This window comes from Pseudoliparis swirei, chromosome 5 (assembly GCF_029220125.1).
Source record: "Pseudoliparis swirei isolate HS2019 ecotype Mariana Trench chromosome 5, NWPU_hadal_v1, whole genome shotgun sequence".
NCBI lineage: Eukaryota > Metazoa > Chordata > Actinopteri > Perciformes > Liparidae > Pseudoliparis > Pseudoliparis swirei.
In genome coordinates this window covers 25,053,790-25,067,676 of record NC_079392.1, presented here as the reverse complement: position 1 = coordinate 25,067,676, position 13,887 = coordinate 25,053,790, and the positions used below count along the sequence as shown (strand labels likewise).

General features: G+C 50.4%; 1 protein-coding gene across 1 annotated transcript; it reads left to right on the top strand.

Moving 5' to 3' along the window:
* Positions 1-299: 299 nt before the first annotated feature.
* On the top strand, positions 300-12,249 carry LOC130194484 (leucine-rich repeat-containing protein 52-like). The gene is made up of 2 exons (XM_056415561.1): positions 300-1,123; positions 11,249-12,249. The coding sequence occupies exons 1-2, from the start codon at positions 475-477 to the stop codon at positions 11,566-11,568; spliced, it is 969 nt and encodes a 322-aa protein (XP_056271536.1). The 5' UTR covers positions 300-474; the 3' UTR covers positions 11,569-12,249.
* The last annotated feature ends 1,638 nt before the right edge of the window (positions 12,250-13,887 follow it).

Here is a 13,887-nt window from a genome sequence, read left to right as displayed (position 1 = left end):
CATTTGAGTTTTTTTGTGTCATGGTATTTGTTTGTAAACTAAATAAACAACGCGCTCCGTCACCAGGATGAGTCACCGCGGAGCGGCTGATCCACGACGTCCAGCTGCGGTCCGCACGCGCGGGGCCAGGTCCGGCGAGCCGCGCGACCCTCACCACCCGCAGAGCCAGACGCGTGCCTCGGTCACCTTCTGAAAGAGAAAAAGGGGGGTGAGGGTGGGTGGTGGTGGGGGGGGGGGGAGATAACAATGTCTCGTGGCGCGTGAGTGACTGACCGATAGTCTCTTGTGAGAGAGCCAGAGAAAGGGAGGCTGGATACAAACAGCAGCCGGGCTTCCAGGCAGCGACAGCCAGACACTCCGAGCGGCGCGCGCGCCCCTCTCCCCGCGCCGCACACACATGCAGGATGCCCGGAGAGCGCCGGGGAGTCCTGGTCCCGCTCAGCCGGAGTTCATGACGCTGTCGGCGGCCTCGTCATGCGTCTCTTGCCCGAGCCCAGCGCCCAGTCCCTGCGGCTCCTCTTCCTCTTCCTCTTCGTGATGGGGGTGACCCCGTCCCCGGCGCTCACGGCCGGCTGCCCCGACAGGTGCGTGTGCGACGACCAGCTGGTGGTCCAGTGCGCCGGGCAGGAGCTCACCGCGTACCCCAACGACCTGCCGCTGGCCACCCGGCAGCTCATCATCTCCAACAACCGCATCGGGGACCTCCCGGCGCTGCAGCTCAACTACCTGTCCGACCTGGTGTACCTGGACTGCAGCAACAACTCCCTGACGGAGATCTCCGAGTCCACCTTCGGGAATCTGCGGAAGCTCGCCTACCTGGACCTGTCGTTCAACATGCTGCTGCAGGTCGAGGACCGGACTTTCGGGCCCCTGGCGTCGCTGGTGATGCTGCGGCTGACGGATAACCCGAGCCTTGGGGAGGTCCACCCGGACGCCTTCGCGGAGAACATGGCGCTGCAGGTTCTGGACGTGAGCCGGAACAACCTGACGGCCCTGAACATCAGCAGCCTGATCGCGCTGCCGGCGCTGCGCTCCCTGGGGCTCAGCGGGAACCCCTGGAGCTGCGACTGTGACACGGAGGACCTCTGCCTCTGGGTGCAGATCGAGGGCTTCAAGTTCCAAGGTGAGGATGGAGGAGGTCCAACACACATGCACGCGCACACACACACACACACACTGAACTGTCACTAAATAAGATGAGCTCATTTATTAAAAGGACCATTAAAGTTCTGCTAGTGACACAAAAAACATTTCCCAAAGGCCTGTAGTCCTGTGTGTGTGTGTGTGTGTGTGGGGGGGGGGGGGGGGTCTGACCTCCTGCAGGTGGGCCTCTTGTTGTCCACCAGCTCATTTGGGATAATGTGATTGTGGGCAGTCGGTCAACTTAGGCTCCTCCCCCCCTTTGTTTAGTTTGTGCATATACGCCCACACGTCCATGTTGCACTCGCATATGCAGAGTCAGATGCACACACTCTCTCTCTCTCCCCCCCCCCCCCCTCCTCTCTCACACACGCTCCCGGACTCCAGCGGTTTGACCTCGGACGCAGAGTGGTCTTAATTCAGCCGACTTGTGTCGAGTTAAACGTGGAGAAGGTTGATCTGTGACGGTGAACCGTTGGCAGAGCTCGGTCCCGAGGAGGTGAACTTGAAACAATGTGTCAGAACGTCTCTTTGATCTCACTGCACCCCCCCCCTCCCCCAACCCCCGGGCCCTAAAGGTCAAGATAATGCTGAGAGGATGATTGTGTCCTTTACCAGGGCTTTTTTCTCTCTCTCTCTCCCTTCTCTTTCTGGCTCGCCTCTATACATGGACACTTGTACACACACACACTCACACACACACACACACACACACTCACACACACACCGCGTGTGTACCTGCGTGTGCATTGGCACTCTCATTGTCATATGCTTTGGGCCCCTTCAGTCCAGATGGTTAATGATGATGCTCGAAAAAGATGGACTCCTAAGGACAGCGTGTTCGTGGCGTGTGTGTGTGTGTGTGTGTGTGTGTGTGTGTGTGTCCTCGCGACTCACTCCAGTCAAGTGTGTGTGAGTCAGCGTGCGATCCGGAGCTAAGAGGAGAGCTTCGGGCTTGTGGGAAGCAGGAATGAGATTACTGTAAGGAGACGAGAGAGGCCACTCCGAGAGACAGCAGCTCCCCGAAGTTGTTACCCCCCCTTAACTTTCACACTCCAGTACGCTCGCACACACACACACACACACACACACGGACAGACTGTACGCACTCAGCTCTGCTGTTCATCCCACCCAGTACTTACACAAACAATTTGTGCAACAACAACAAAAAAGGAAAAGGTTGAGAGATAAGTGCTTTTGAATCGTTGCTCACGCATCACGAGTTGTTGGTTTGAGTCCCGGCCGACGGCCGCTGGGGACGCAGCGTCATGGTGACGTCAGTTCTTTTGGCCGTTTTGGCCGCCGCCATCTTGGTTTCTCTCTGCAACCAGAAGGGACACGAGAGGGAGGAGCTAAGTCTGAATAAGAGCTTTTTTTAACCACAAAAAAAGACATAAAAACAACTCTCAGACTGAACAAGGCGGCTGTAGCGACCTGTCCATCACCCAGTAGCTCCGCCCCTAAAGTGTCCCCTGCGTTATGGTCTGTTTGACTCTAAATGACCATAAAGTATAAATGATGACATCATGCTGTATAGAAGAAGACTTGAAACTAGAGACTGAGACAAATACTCATGTTTACAATGTTTACTGAGGGAATACATCAAGAGAGAAGTAGAGTCACTATAGAGACTTCTATACAACCAGAGGAGCCCCCTGGTGGTCAGGAGAGAGAATGCAGCTTTAACACATGAAGCATAGACTTCTATACAACCAGAGGAGCTCCCTAGTGGCCAGGAGAGAGAATGCAGCTTCAACACATGAAGCATAGACTTCTATACAACCAGAGGAGTCGCCCCCTGGTGGTCAGGAGAGAGAATGCAAGTTTAAGGCATTTTGCTTGAGAGGATTGGAGGTTGTCACCAGCTTATAACTACAACATATTTTAAAGATCACGATAAACTATAAAAGTACTAAATGTGAGAGACCGTGAACCCTCAATCACGTGTCGATGTGCGGACATGGCTCTCATAAACAACTCCAGCAACCAGTAGGGAATGGGGTCAAGTGCATATATGTGTGTGTGTGTGTGTGTGTGTGTGAGTGTGTGTGTGTGTGTGTGTGAGTGTGTGTGTGTGAGTGTGTGTGTGTGAGAGGGTATGTAGAGGGTTAATAGCCTCCGATCTGACTTCAGGGCCGTGAGTCTGATTCCAGTTGTCGCTCCCTCTCAGTTTGAATGTGAATCAGGAAAATGAATCTGTGTGTGTGTGTGTGTGTGTGTGTGTGTGCAACCCGTCTTCACACTGTAACTCATTTAGGATGTTGGATTGAATGAAAGGTCACCTTCTGAGACGGCGTGCGATCGCTTTAGAGAAATACAAACGAGCCGCTCCGTTTACACTTTGTTATCTCCTGGTTTTAAAGTTGTTGTTGTTTATTATTTGTCTGGTTCTCCTCGTTCATCGCTCTTTTTCCTCTCGGAAGAAAAGCTCCTAAAAGCTCAGAGACGGAGCCGCTGCACACGGTGGAGCATTCAGCCGCTAGAGAGCCAAACTCCTCCTCCTGAGTCGGTGGAGACCAAACACGGAGCAAAAAGAGAGAGAATATTGTTCTTGGATTACTTTCTAATAACTTTGATATTTTTTAAGCACTCAGACGATTTGGAGTTTAGGTCGTGTGTCTTTGAATACTCACATGTACGCTTTCATGTTTGTAATTTTGCAAAATCTTAAATATTATATAGGTGGAGGCTTCAAATAAGCCCAGTTGGCTTTTTGTCTCTTCCTGCACTGAGATATTAATGTATCCCTGTTGTGTTATTTTTATTTTTGTTTTATTGTTTGAATTGTGCAACAACAACAACAAAAATAATAATAAAAAAATAATAAATTATAAAAAAATAAAATAATGAATGAATAAATACATAAAATAAAACAAAAACGAAATAAAACAAAATAAAATAAAATGTAAATAAATAAAATAAAGGGGGAGAGCCAAGGCGGAGGAGGGCCACGCATAGGGCAGGAGTTACACATTCATAAATATTCACGCCCATTTCACTGGACCCGTCCCTGATGGAAGGGACTCTTTGAGGACGAGAGCGACGAGAAAAAGGAGGATGAAGAAAATATGAGACACGAGAGCGAAAAAGAGTAAAAATACAGGAGCAAACGGATTAATGACGAGAGCTGAACAAAGGGATCGTCTGCGCCCCGGATCCGTCACTCACAGAAACACTCATTCTGACCGCGGTTCAGGTGAGCACAGGTAGAGCATCCATTATTCATCGGCTGAGCGGCTCCTCCACCTGCTCCACGAGGAGAGGCTCCGCCTCCTGCTCCAGGAGGAGAGGCTCCTCCTCCTGCTCCACGAGGAGCAGCTCCTCCTACTCCAGGAGGAGAGACTCCTCCACCTGCTCCAGGAGGAGAGGCTCCGCCTCCTGCTCCACGAGGAGCGGGTCGGTGAGACTCGTGGAGGCTTTGGGTCTCTGGAAAAAACAAGATTGATGCGACGCTTCCGTGTGTGATGTCATCACCTGAGGCGAGGTCGCTCAGGTGTGTGTGTGTGTGTGTGTGTGTGTGTGTGTGTGTGTGTGTGAGTGTGTGTCCAACCAATATGCGAGAGAATACAATTGGATAAAGGGAAAGAGTGTGAAGATGACAGAGCAAAATTGAGAGAAATGGAGGGATGAAGAAGAAGAATGAGAGGAAGAGGAGAAGAAGAGGAAGAAGAAGAGGAGGAAGAAGAGGAAGGAGGAAAAGAAGGAGAAGAAGAAGAAAGAGGAAGGAGAAGAAGGAGAGGAGGAAGAAGAAGGATAAGAAGAAGAAAGAGGAGAAGAAAAAGAAGAAGAGGAAGAGGAGGAAGAAGAAGAAAAAGTAGGAGAAGAGGAACAAGAGGAACAAGAGTAAGAAGAAGGCGAAGATGAAGAAAAAGAAGAAGAAGAAGGAAGAGGAGAAGAAGGAGAAGAAGAGGAAGAGGAGGAAAAAGAAGAAGAGGAACAAGAGGAAGAAGGACGAGAAGAAGAAGAAGAAGGAGAGGAAGAAGAAGGAGAGGAAGAGGAGGAAGAAGAAGAAGAAGAAGGAGAGGAAGAAGAAGAAGGAGAGGAAGAGGAGGAAGAAGAAGAAGAAGGAGAGAAAGAGGAGGAAGGAGGAAGAAGAAGGAGAGGAAGAGGAGGAAGAAGGAGAGGAAGAGGAGGAAGAAGAAGAAGGAGAATGGGGAAAGAGGCTGAAGCGTGCCAGTGTTAATGAAAAGTGGGAGGTGATGAAGAAAGGATGACTGATAAGAAAAGTGATAGAGGGAAGAGGAGAGAAAGAAAGAGAGAGAGAGCTGTTGCTATCTGACCTTCACGCTCTCTCTCTCTCTCCTCTCGTCCTCCGCCAGAGGAAGGAGGGACCTGATGGATAAATGATGGAGAGGCGGGCGGCGGGCGGCGTGGTGACCGATGTCGTTGAGAGAGGAACCGGCGGGCGGCGTCCGGCCCTCGCGGACGCCAAGGAGGAAAGGTCGGCTATTCTTAGCCTCGGCCCAAACCGCCGAGCGGAGAGGAGAGGAGAGGGGAGGAGCCTAAAGGAGGAGAGGAGAGGAGGAGGAGCCTAAAGGAGGCTGACGTCTGGGCGGTCCGTGATGATGAGGTCATCGTGTGACCTCACGATAATACAAACAACAACAACTTAACAACCTTTGAAGAAAAACATATCGCCACGTTTTAGGAGCTGAAACTACCAAAGTCACCGAGGCTACCTCACTTTAACTTCCTTGTATCTCATTGGACGGCGGAATTTGGCAGCAAAAGCTTGGCGGCGTTACGTTTTCTCTGATGAGTTGCCATCAGGGGAGCGTTGTCATGGTTTCCTGCAAAGGTCCTAAATGAAGAAGTAAAATAATGACACCAAAGATGGACAACATATATATTTTTAATCGACCTTTAAATAAATAATCAGCCAGCCGAATCAAACTGTTTACGGGATATTAAATATTTATTATGCGGCTTGTTTTGGGATATTTTTAAGATGACTTTTCATGCCTTTAAGTGGAATAAGGATTTAAAAAGATGGACAATTTGTTTATTTAAATGCTCAGAAAGAGGACGATACAGATATAAATAAATAATCTGCCAAATCAAACTGTTTACAGGAAATGTAACCTTTATTATAAGAATTTTTAGGCCTTTATTTGATAGTTGGAGAGATTTGTCACAATATATATATATATCCTGTATTTATATAAATATATATATATAAATATATATATTAAAAAAAATATATATATAATTTAATCAACATTTAAATAAAGAGACTCTCAGCTCTGAGTATTTGTGCCCACACGCGTCCTCTCACCCCCCCCCCCATGACTCATTCCTTTACAGAGCTCTGTGTAAGAGGCGTTTAAGTGCGTCCGTGAATATGAGATACGAGTTCACGGCCTCCCCCTCGGCGGCGGCGGCGAGTCCGGTTTACGAGCCGCCTCTCCCACGCCGCAACCTCCAACAAGATCACATGTGTCCACGGGGAGGTCAGAGGTCAAGGTCACAGGCAGAGCGCCTCTCCTGTGCGGTACCCCCCCCCCTCTCTGCATGAGACCACCACCACACTGATCACCACACGCATTGACATCATTAATCTGCTCTCGGTTCACGGACCGGGCGCTCTGCCTCGCGGCGCCCGTCATCGGCACGCGAGCGCAACGTGAACATTCTGCGTGAGCGAGCACGAGCGAGCGCAACGGTTGAATTGAACCGGTGTCTCTTGTTGTTGTTGTTGTTGTTGTTACTGCTCACAGCAGGAGAAAACGTTTCTGGGAAGCAAGTGAGTGTATCGCTCTCATCGCCGCCGTTTCTTCCTTCGGTACTATGTTCAGCAGCGGTGTGTCATGAGGTGTGTGTGTGTGTGTGTGTGAGGGGGGGGGGGCTTTGTGTCCCGAACACAGCGAGGACGGATAGTTGACCTCTGTGCTGGTGGGCTGGTTGTGAGGTCCCCCAGGGAACAGACACGGGGCCCCACCACCTCCACCACCTCCACCACCTCCACCTCCTCCTCCACCTCCACCTCCTCCTCCACCTCCACCTCCTCCACCACCTCCACCACCTCCACCTCCTCCTCCACCTCCACCACCTCCACCTCCTCCACCACCTCCACCACCTCCACCTCCTCCTCCACCTCCTCCACCTCCACCACCTCCACCTCCTCCTCCATCTCCTCCACCTCCACCACCTCCACCTCCTCCACCTCCTCCACCACCTCCTCCACCTCCACCTCCTCCACCACCTCCACCTCCACCTCCTCCTCCACCTCCTCCTCCACCTCCACCTCATCCACCTCCTCCACCTCCTCCACCACCTCCTCCTCCACCTCCTCCACCACCTCCACCACAGGCTCGCTGTAGTCGTCTCTTTGTGTTGTTTTGATACTTGTTGTTATTGTTTATCAAGTCTGGGTTGTTGTTTTGTGTTTCTTTGTAGTTTTTTGGTTGCTTTGTCCCTGTTTAAATTCCTTTTGCATGTCTGTATCGATCGTTGTGTCTCTTTGTCGTTGTTTTTTATCGTCTCTATTTGGGGGGGGGGGGTTGCTTTTCCCCCTTTGGTGAGTCTATGTAGTTGTTTTGTGTAACTTTGTAGTTTGGTCTTTAGTTGTTTTGTTCATGATTGTTTTTGTATCTCTGTATTTCCCCTTGTGTGTCTCTTTAAAGTCATTTTGAGTCTCTTGGCAGTTATGTTGTATCTTTGTTGTCATCTGTTGTCTCTTTAGTCTTTTCAGGCTCACTTGGCATCTCTTTCAGTCGTAGTTCTTCTGGTCTGTTTGTAGTCCTTTTGCGTCTCTTTGTAGTTCTTTCTCCTTGTGGTCATTATTAGTCTCTTCCAGGTCGGTTCACGTCTCTTTTCTTTTTGTTTAGTAATTTTTTGGTCCCTTTGTTTGTGCCCAGCCACCCAGGACAAAGTTGTCCATCCTGCCATATAGTGGGTCACAGGGACCAGACCCCAGCCACGCATTCAGGACCAAGTTGTCCATCCTGCCATATAGTGGATCCCAGGGACCAGACCACTTTCAGACACTAACTAACAAACAAAGAGAACGTTCGGAGCAGAATATCTCATTATAAGAGTGCAAAGTGTGCGTGTGTGTGTGTGTGTGCGTGTGTGTGTGTGTGTGTGTGTGTGCGTGTGTGTGTGTGTGAGAGTGTGTGTGTGTGCGTGCGTGTGTGTGTGTGTGTGCGTGTGTGTGTGTGTGTGTGTCTCCATCTCATGCTGCAGCATTTTCTATAGGCAGTGCGTGTTCAAGGTGCAGGAGTATGGAAGCTGCAGTGCAGCATGCGAGCAGGAAAGTGTGAGTTCAACCCGCCGGAGCAGAGAGGAAGAGACGCTCCACGTCTTCATCTCTATATTTAGAATGTAAGTTGCTCGCTCTAATCTCATGAATGCGTGTGCACGCTCCTCTAACCTCAACGCAGCCCGAGGTGCTCTCAATTAAGACGTCTGGTGCTCCTTGGAAGAAAAAAAACATCTCCGGGACAGATTAACAGGCAAATGGCATCTTCGAACTCGGAGGGAGGAAAAAACAAAAAAACAACGAGGCCGAACTCGGAGGAAGTGGTTCTCCTCATGCTGAGCGCCGGCCCAGTGAGGAGACAGAGGAGCAGCCGGCGCGTCCCGAGCGCTCTCGAATCGGATTCTCTCATCTCCTCTTTCTGCGAGGCGTTTGTGAGTTTCTCGCCTCAAACGGCTCTTCTGGCAAAGAGGAAACTAAACGGATCGACGCTGAGGCTTTCATATCTTTGTGTGGATCATCGGGCAAATGCCTCGCTCGGCCCGGGACGACCAAAAGCAAACGGCTGTCTCCAGGGAGAGAGCTCTGCCCGTGTGTGACATGTTGTTGTTGTTGTTGTTGTTGAGGAGAGAAGATGACGAGAAACTCAATCTCTCAAAAACCCGTTGGAGGATCTACGTCGGCTCCTCAAAGCACCGCGACGCCGATGAGGGCGATAAGTCATCGGCGATGTAACGCCACGGAATAGCAGGAAAAGACGGGAATGTTATTTCCTCCACGACGACGAGACGAGGGACAGAACCTTCTGGGTTCTGGTGGGAAGCGGTCGGAGAGCTTTGTGTTCGGAGAGGAGACCGGCGGCTCGATGCTCGCAGCCCGGAGCCGTGGGCAGGCGGGGTTGTTGATGCGGGACGGATGCTGTTTCCTGTTTCCTGTTTCTTGTCTTTCTTGTTTCCTGTTTCCTGTTTCTTGTCTCCTGTTTCCTGTCTCCTGTTTCTTGTCTCCTGTTTCCTGTTTCTTGTCTCCTGTCTCCTGATTCTTGCTTCCTGTTTCCGGTTTCTTGTCTCCTCTTTCCTGTCTCCTGTCTCCTGTTTCCTGTTTCCTGTTGCTCGTGTCTGTAACTCGCTGCACCAGCGTTCAGCTATGAATGTCATGTTTGTAAGAGGCAGCGACCTCACTGCACACACACACACACACACACACACACACACACACACACACACACACACACAGAGAGAACACCTCACACCTGTCCTGAGGGAGCTTGGCAGAGGAGTGATCAGCCTGAGAGTTGCAGCCATGTTTATCAGAGGCATCCAGGTCCCGCCCACACGAGAGAATCCACAGCTGCCAATCACACTCACTTCTGTACGGCACCAAATAACAGAGGTTATCGGAATAATTAACCCTCAAACCAACTGGGGTGTGATAAGAAAACACCTAGAACGATAAAAGACTTTCTTTTGGAATAATTTATTTATTAGATGTACAGTATAAACTTAGTTTTGTTGTTGTTTGGCCTCACGCATAGAGGAGGCGGGGTTTATGACGTATATACCTCAGCCAGCCACCAGGGGGCGATAGCTCTGGCTTAGCTTGGTGGTCGATCGAGTATCTTTAACCCTTGCAGACATGTAGACTCATCAGCCTCGGGGTTGCCGTGGGTTACAGAGGACATTAGGTGAAATAAAACACTCGAGAAGTAAATTTAAGGCCCCACGTCAATGTTTCCCCCAAACTGGGCTCAGTTTCATCAGAACATCACAGCTTCCAGCGACATGGATTCCCTCATTAAGCCCCGGCGAGTATTAGCCAGGAGTATAGATCATATCTGACTTTTCCCATCATCATCCCCTCCCCCCCAATCACTCATTTCCATGTTCAGACCTTTGGTCTAATTGGTAGATGAGTGCGGTTTAATTAACAGGATCAATACATCAGTGGGCGGGCCTGCAGCCAGAAGCAGCTCCGCCTCCTCCTCCTCTGAGGTCACGCGCGCTGCGTCTCCTCCTCTGCATCTAAATGTTTCTTAAATTAAGTTTTTCTCGTCTCTCTTATTCCCATTTTTCAGAGCGCCTGTCTGTCGCTCATTGTTCCCAGCCCATCTTCTTTTTTGGGAGAGCAATTAAGCCTGTGAGCGAGATTAGGAGCGAAGGATCATGGGAAATATCCTGAAACGAGAAGACGGCGCGTCTCCTTTTTTATTTTTAACCCTTCTGAGCTCCTGCTAATTAATGTACGCCGCAGAGCCGCTGAGGCGGAGGAGGGGAAACATGCGGCGCGGGCCCGATGAAGGGCGCCCCCCCCCCCCGAAAGAGCGAGCCGGCACCCTGCGGACGATGTTGACCTTTGACCTCGAGGCATCGAGTGCTTTACGGTCCGCGGTGTTTTTCGAGTCACGCCGGCTCGTTATCGCATCGCTCATTACGGACGGCAGATGTTTCGTCAAACACCCGCATGCTCGTCTCTGATTGGTTGGTGTGTGGCCATGTGCACCAGGGGGGGGGGGGGAGGATGTGTCAGAGCTTTGCATTCAAGTCTAGTCACCTTTCCGTGTGTGTGCCCCTGTGTGTGTGTGTGTGTGTGTGTGTGTGTGTATAGCATAATAATGTTGCCATGTAGACACAAAAGACCTACATTACCCAGAGGAAATCTATAGTGTCTCGCGGGATAATTTATCCCAAAGGTTATCGCTGCATTGCTGACGGCTGTGTCTGTGTGTGTGGTTGTGTGTGTGTGTGTGTGTGTTGTACACCTTTCCCTCCAGAGTAATTACATCCTTTTTTCCTCCATCACACTCTGCCCTTCATCTTCAACCATATGTACTGATTATTCTCTGTTTTCTTTTATGCTCTATTTTCCCTCATTAATCTCTCCCCCCACCCTCCTCTTCCTCTCCTTCACCTCCAGACGAGGGCCAGACGGTGTGCCTCAACCCCCCGGAGCTGGCGGGCCAGCGGTTGGCGGAGGTCGGCATGCAGCTGCGGGCGGACTGCCACCTGGGCCTGGGCTACTGGGACTACCTCTTCTTCGTCGCCATCGGCTTCGTCATCTTCTCGGCCGGCACGGTGTCGGCCTGGGTGATGGGCGTGCTCATGGTGCTGTACGAGCGCTACAACAAGAGGAAGAACGAGGACATGGACAGCGACGACGAGGACAGGGGGGGAGGAGGAGGAGGAGGAGGGAACCAGGGCAACGGGGACCTGAACAAGCCCAGCATGCAGGTGTGACGTGAGGAAGAGGAGGAAGGACCGGAAGTGATGAGAGGACTCACAGGGAACCAACATCTGACTGTCTCTCCGTGTTCCACATTTAGACATGTGCTCTTCAACATATGGGACAAGTGTGTGTGTGTGTGTGTGTGTGTGTGTGTGTGTGTGTGTGTGTGTGTGTGTGTGTGTGTGTGTGTGTGTGTGTGTGTGTGTGTGTGTGTGTGTGTGTGTGTGTGTGTGTGTGTGTGTGTGTGTGTGTGTGGGAGAGAGAGAGAGACAGACAGAGACAGCAATAAGGATGACCATGCCTTCACTTCAGGACTACAGAATGACCTCTGAGATTATTGAGAGCAATAATGCCCGTACACACACACACACACACACACACACACACACACCCACACCTACACACACACACACACACACACACACACACTCATCTCAGCACAGATACTCTCCGGAGCTGCTGGTTTCTCTCCGAGTGGGCGGCTGTACCTACAAACTATGTGAAGTGCTCTTGAGTAACATTCTGTAAATTAAAATAATAACAAGTTGTGTTACGTGAGAAACTCGCACCCACACACACACAACTACACACACACACACACACACACACACTTAATCCACATATAAAAAAGGTATTGGGGGTCACAAAGAGAGTGATGCCTTATCTCTGCTACAATAAAAAAAAGAAAAGTAGTACGTTTTGGTAAGAAGTGATTTTCATGAACGCTTTAAGGCAACTGCCTTGAAACATATCTCCTGTAGACAGAATCTGTCCAGAAAAAAAAAGTTTGAGGAAATGATCACATGATTTGAATGTAAAGAAAAAAAGTTCACCGCGGCTGCACGTGGAGACGCCATCGGGGGGGTCGACCGGCTAACGATGAGTCTACGCTCTGCGACTGGGAGCCGCGCTTGACTTCCCCGTGTTCCAGTCGAGCGCATGCAGGCCGCAGCCTACGCCCGGCTGTCGTGCTCCGCTCACGGCCCCCGACACCCGGCCCAGAGAGGATGAACGGCAAACTGCGGAAAGAGGTCGGGTGGAGAAAGAGCTGCGGGGGGGGGGTCGCCATCAGAAGCGGGAAATTCATCCTGATTGATGCACTGAGCAGCTGTACTGAAAGACTGATTGATAGTCGGGCTTCTATTCGTTTCCTCAGCTGAGTGGCGACAAATGCCCCGGATGAATGAGCCCGGTGAATGAAAACCCTCAGAGGGCTCGGCAGAGCGAGCATGTGTGCGTGTGCGTGTGTGTGTGTGTGTGTGTGTGATACATGCGTGCATATATTTCTCCCCCCAGCTTGGTTCATAATGATGACAGTATGTCTATACCAGGATATATGAAGCTGCAGAGCGTGTCATCGATCTCCTGCCTCACACAGACGGCCTCGTGGCGTTTAAAAGCCACGACGTCGTCCGCTTGTCAGAGTTTTAGCATTTTCCGTGCGTCATTCTACGCCACGGCGTCCACGGCGCTGCCTGCTGGGAGGTTGTGAGCATTTCTATTGGCTCCCAGCGACTCTCAGCGCGGTGACCGCTGAGCCGGCGGCTAGCGGCTAACAGCTAGCGGCTAACAGCTAGCAGCTAATGGCGCTAACGGCGGGAACAACAGCAACACCGGCGACAGAGTTGACGGTGTTTACCTGACGGAGAACCTTAACATCGTAAAAAAAACGGGACTTTATGTGTGACGCCGTCTGTCAAGGAAACGCTCGCAGTTTTCTTAAAGCAACACGACCGCTTAAGTTTGGGAACTCTGTCAAAATCATGCGGCAACAAAAAATTTACAAAAGAAAAGTGAGATTCTTTGTGCGATGGACAAGCGGTCGCTCTCACCTTTTGCACACATTACACGATGTACACACACATTACACAATGTACACACACTTCACACGATGTACACACACTTCACACGATGTACACACACTTCACACGATGTACACACACATTACACGATGTACACACACTTTACACGATGTACACACACTTCATACGATGTACACACACTTTACACGATGTACACACACTTCACACGATGTACACACACTTTACACGATGTACACACACTTCACACGATGTACACACACTTTACACGATGTACACACACTTTACACGATGTACACACACTTCACACGATGTACACACACTTTACACGATGTACACACACTTTACACGATGTACACACACTTACACGATGTACACACACTTTACACGATGTACACACACTTTACACGATGTACACACACTTCACACGATGTACACACACTTTACACGATGTACACACACTTTACACGATGTACACACACTTCACACGGATGCACTTACTTTGCAGGT

Coding starts and splice junctions, on each gene's coding strand:
- LOC130194484 (XM_056415561.1), top strand. CDS start 475: ATGCGTCTCTTGCCCGAGCCCAGCGCCCAGTCCCTGCGGCTCCTCTTC. Junction 1,124..11,248: donor CGAGGGCTTCAAGTTCCAAG/GTGAGGATGGAG, acceptor CTTCACCTCCAG/ACGAGGGCCAGACGGTGTGC.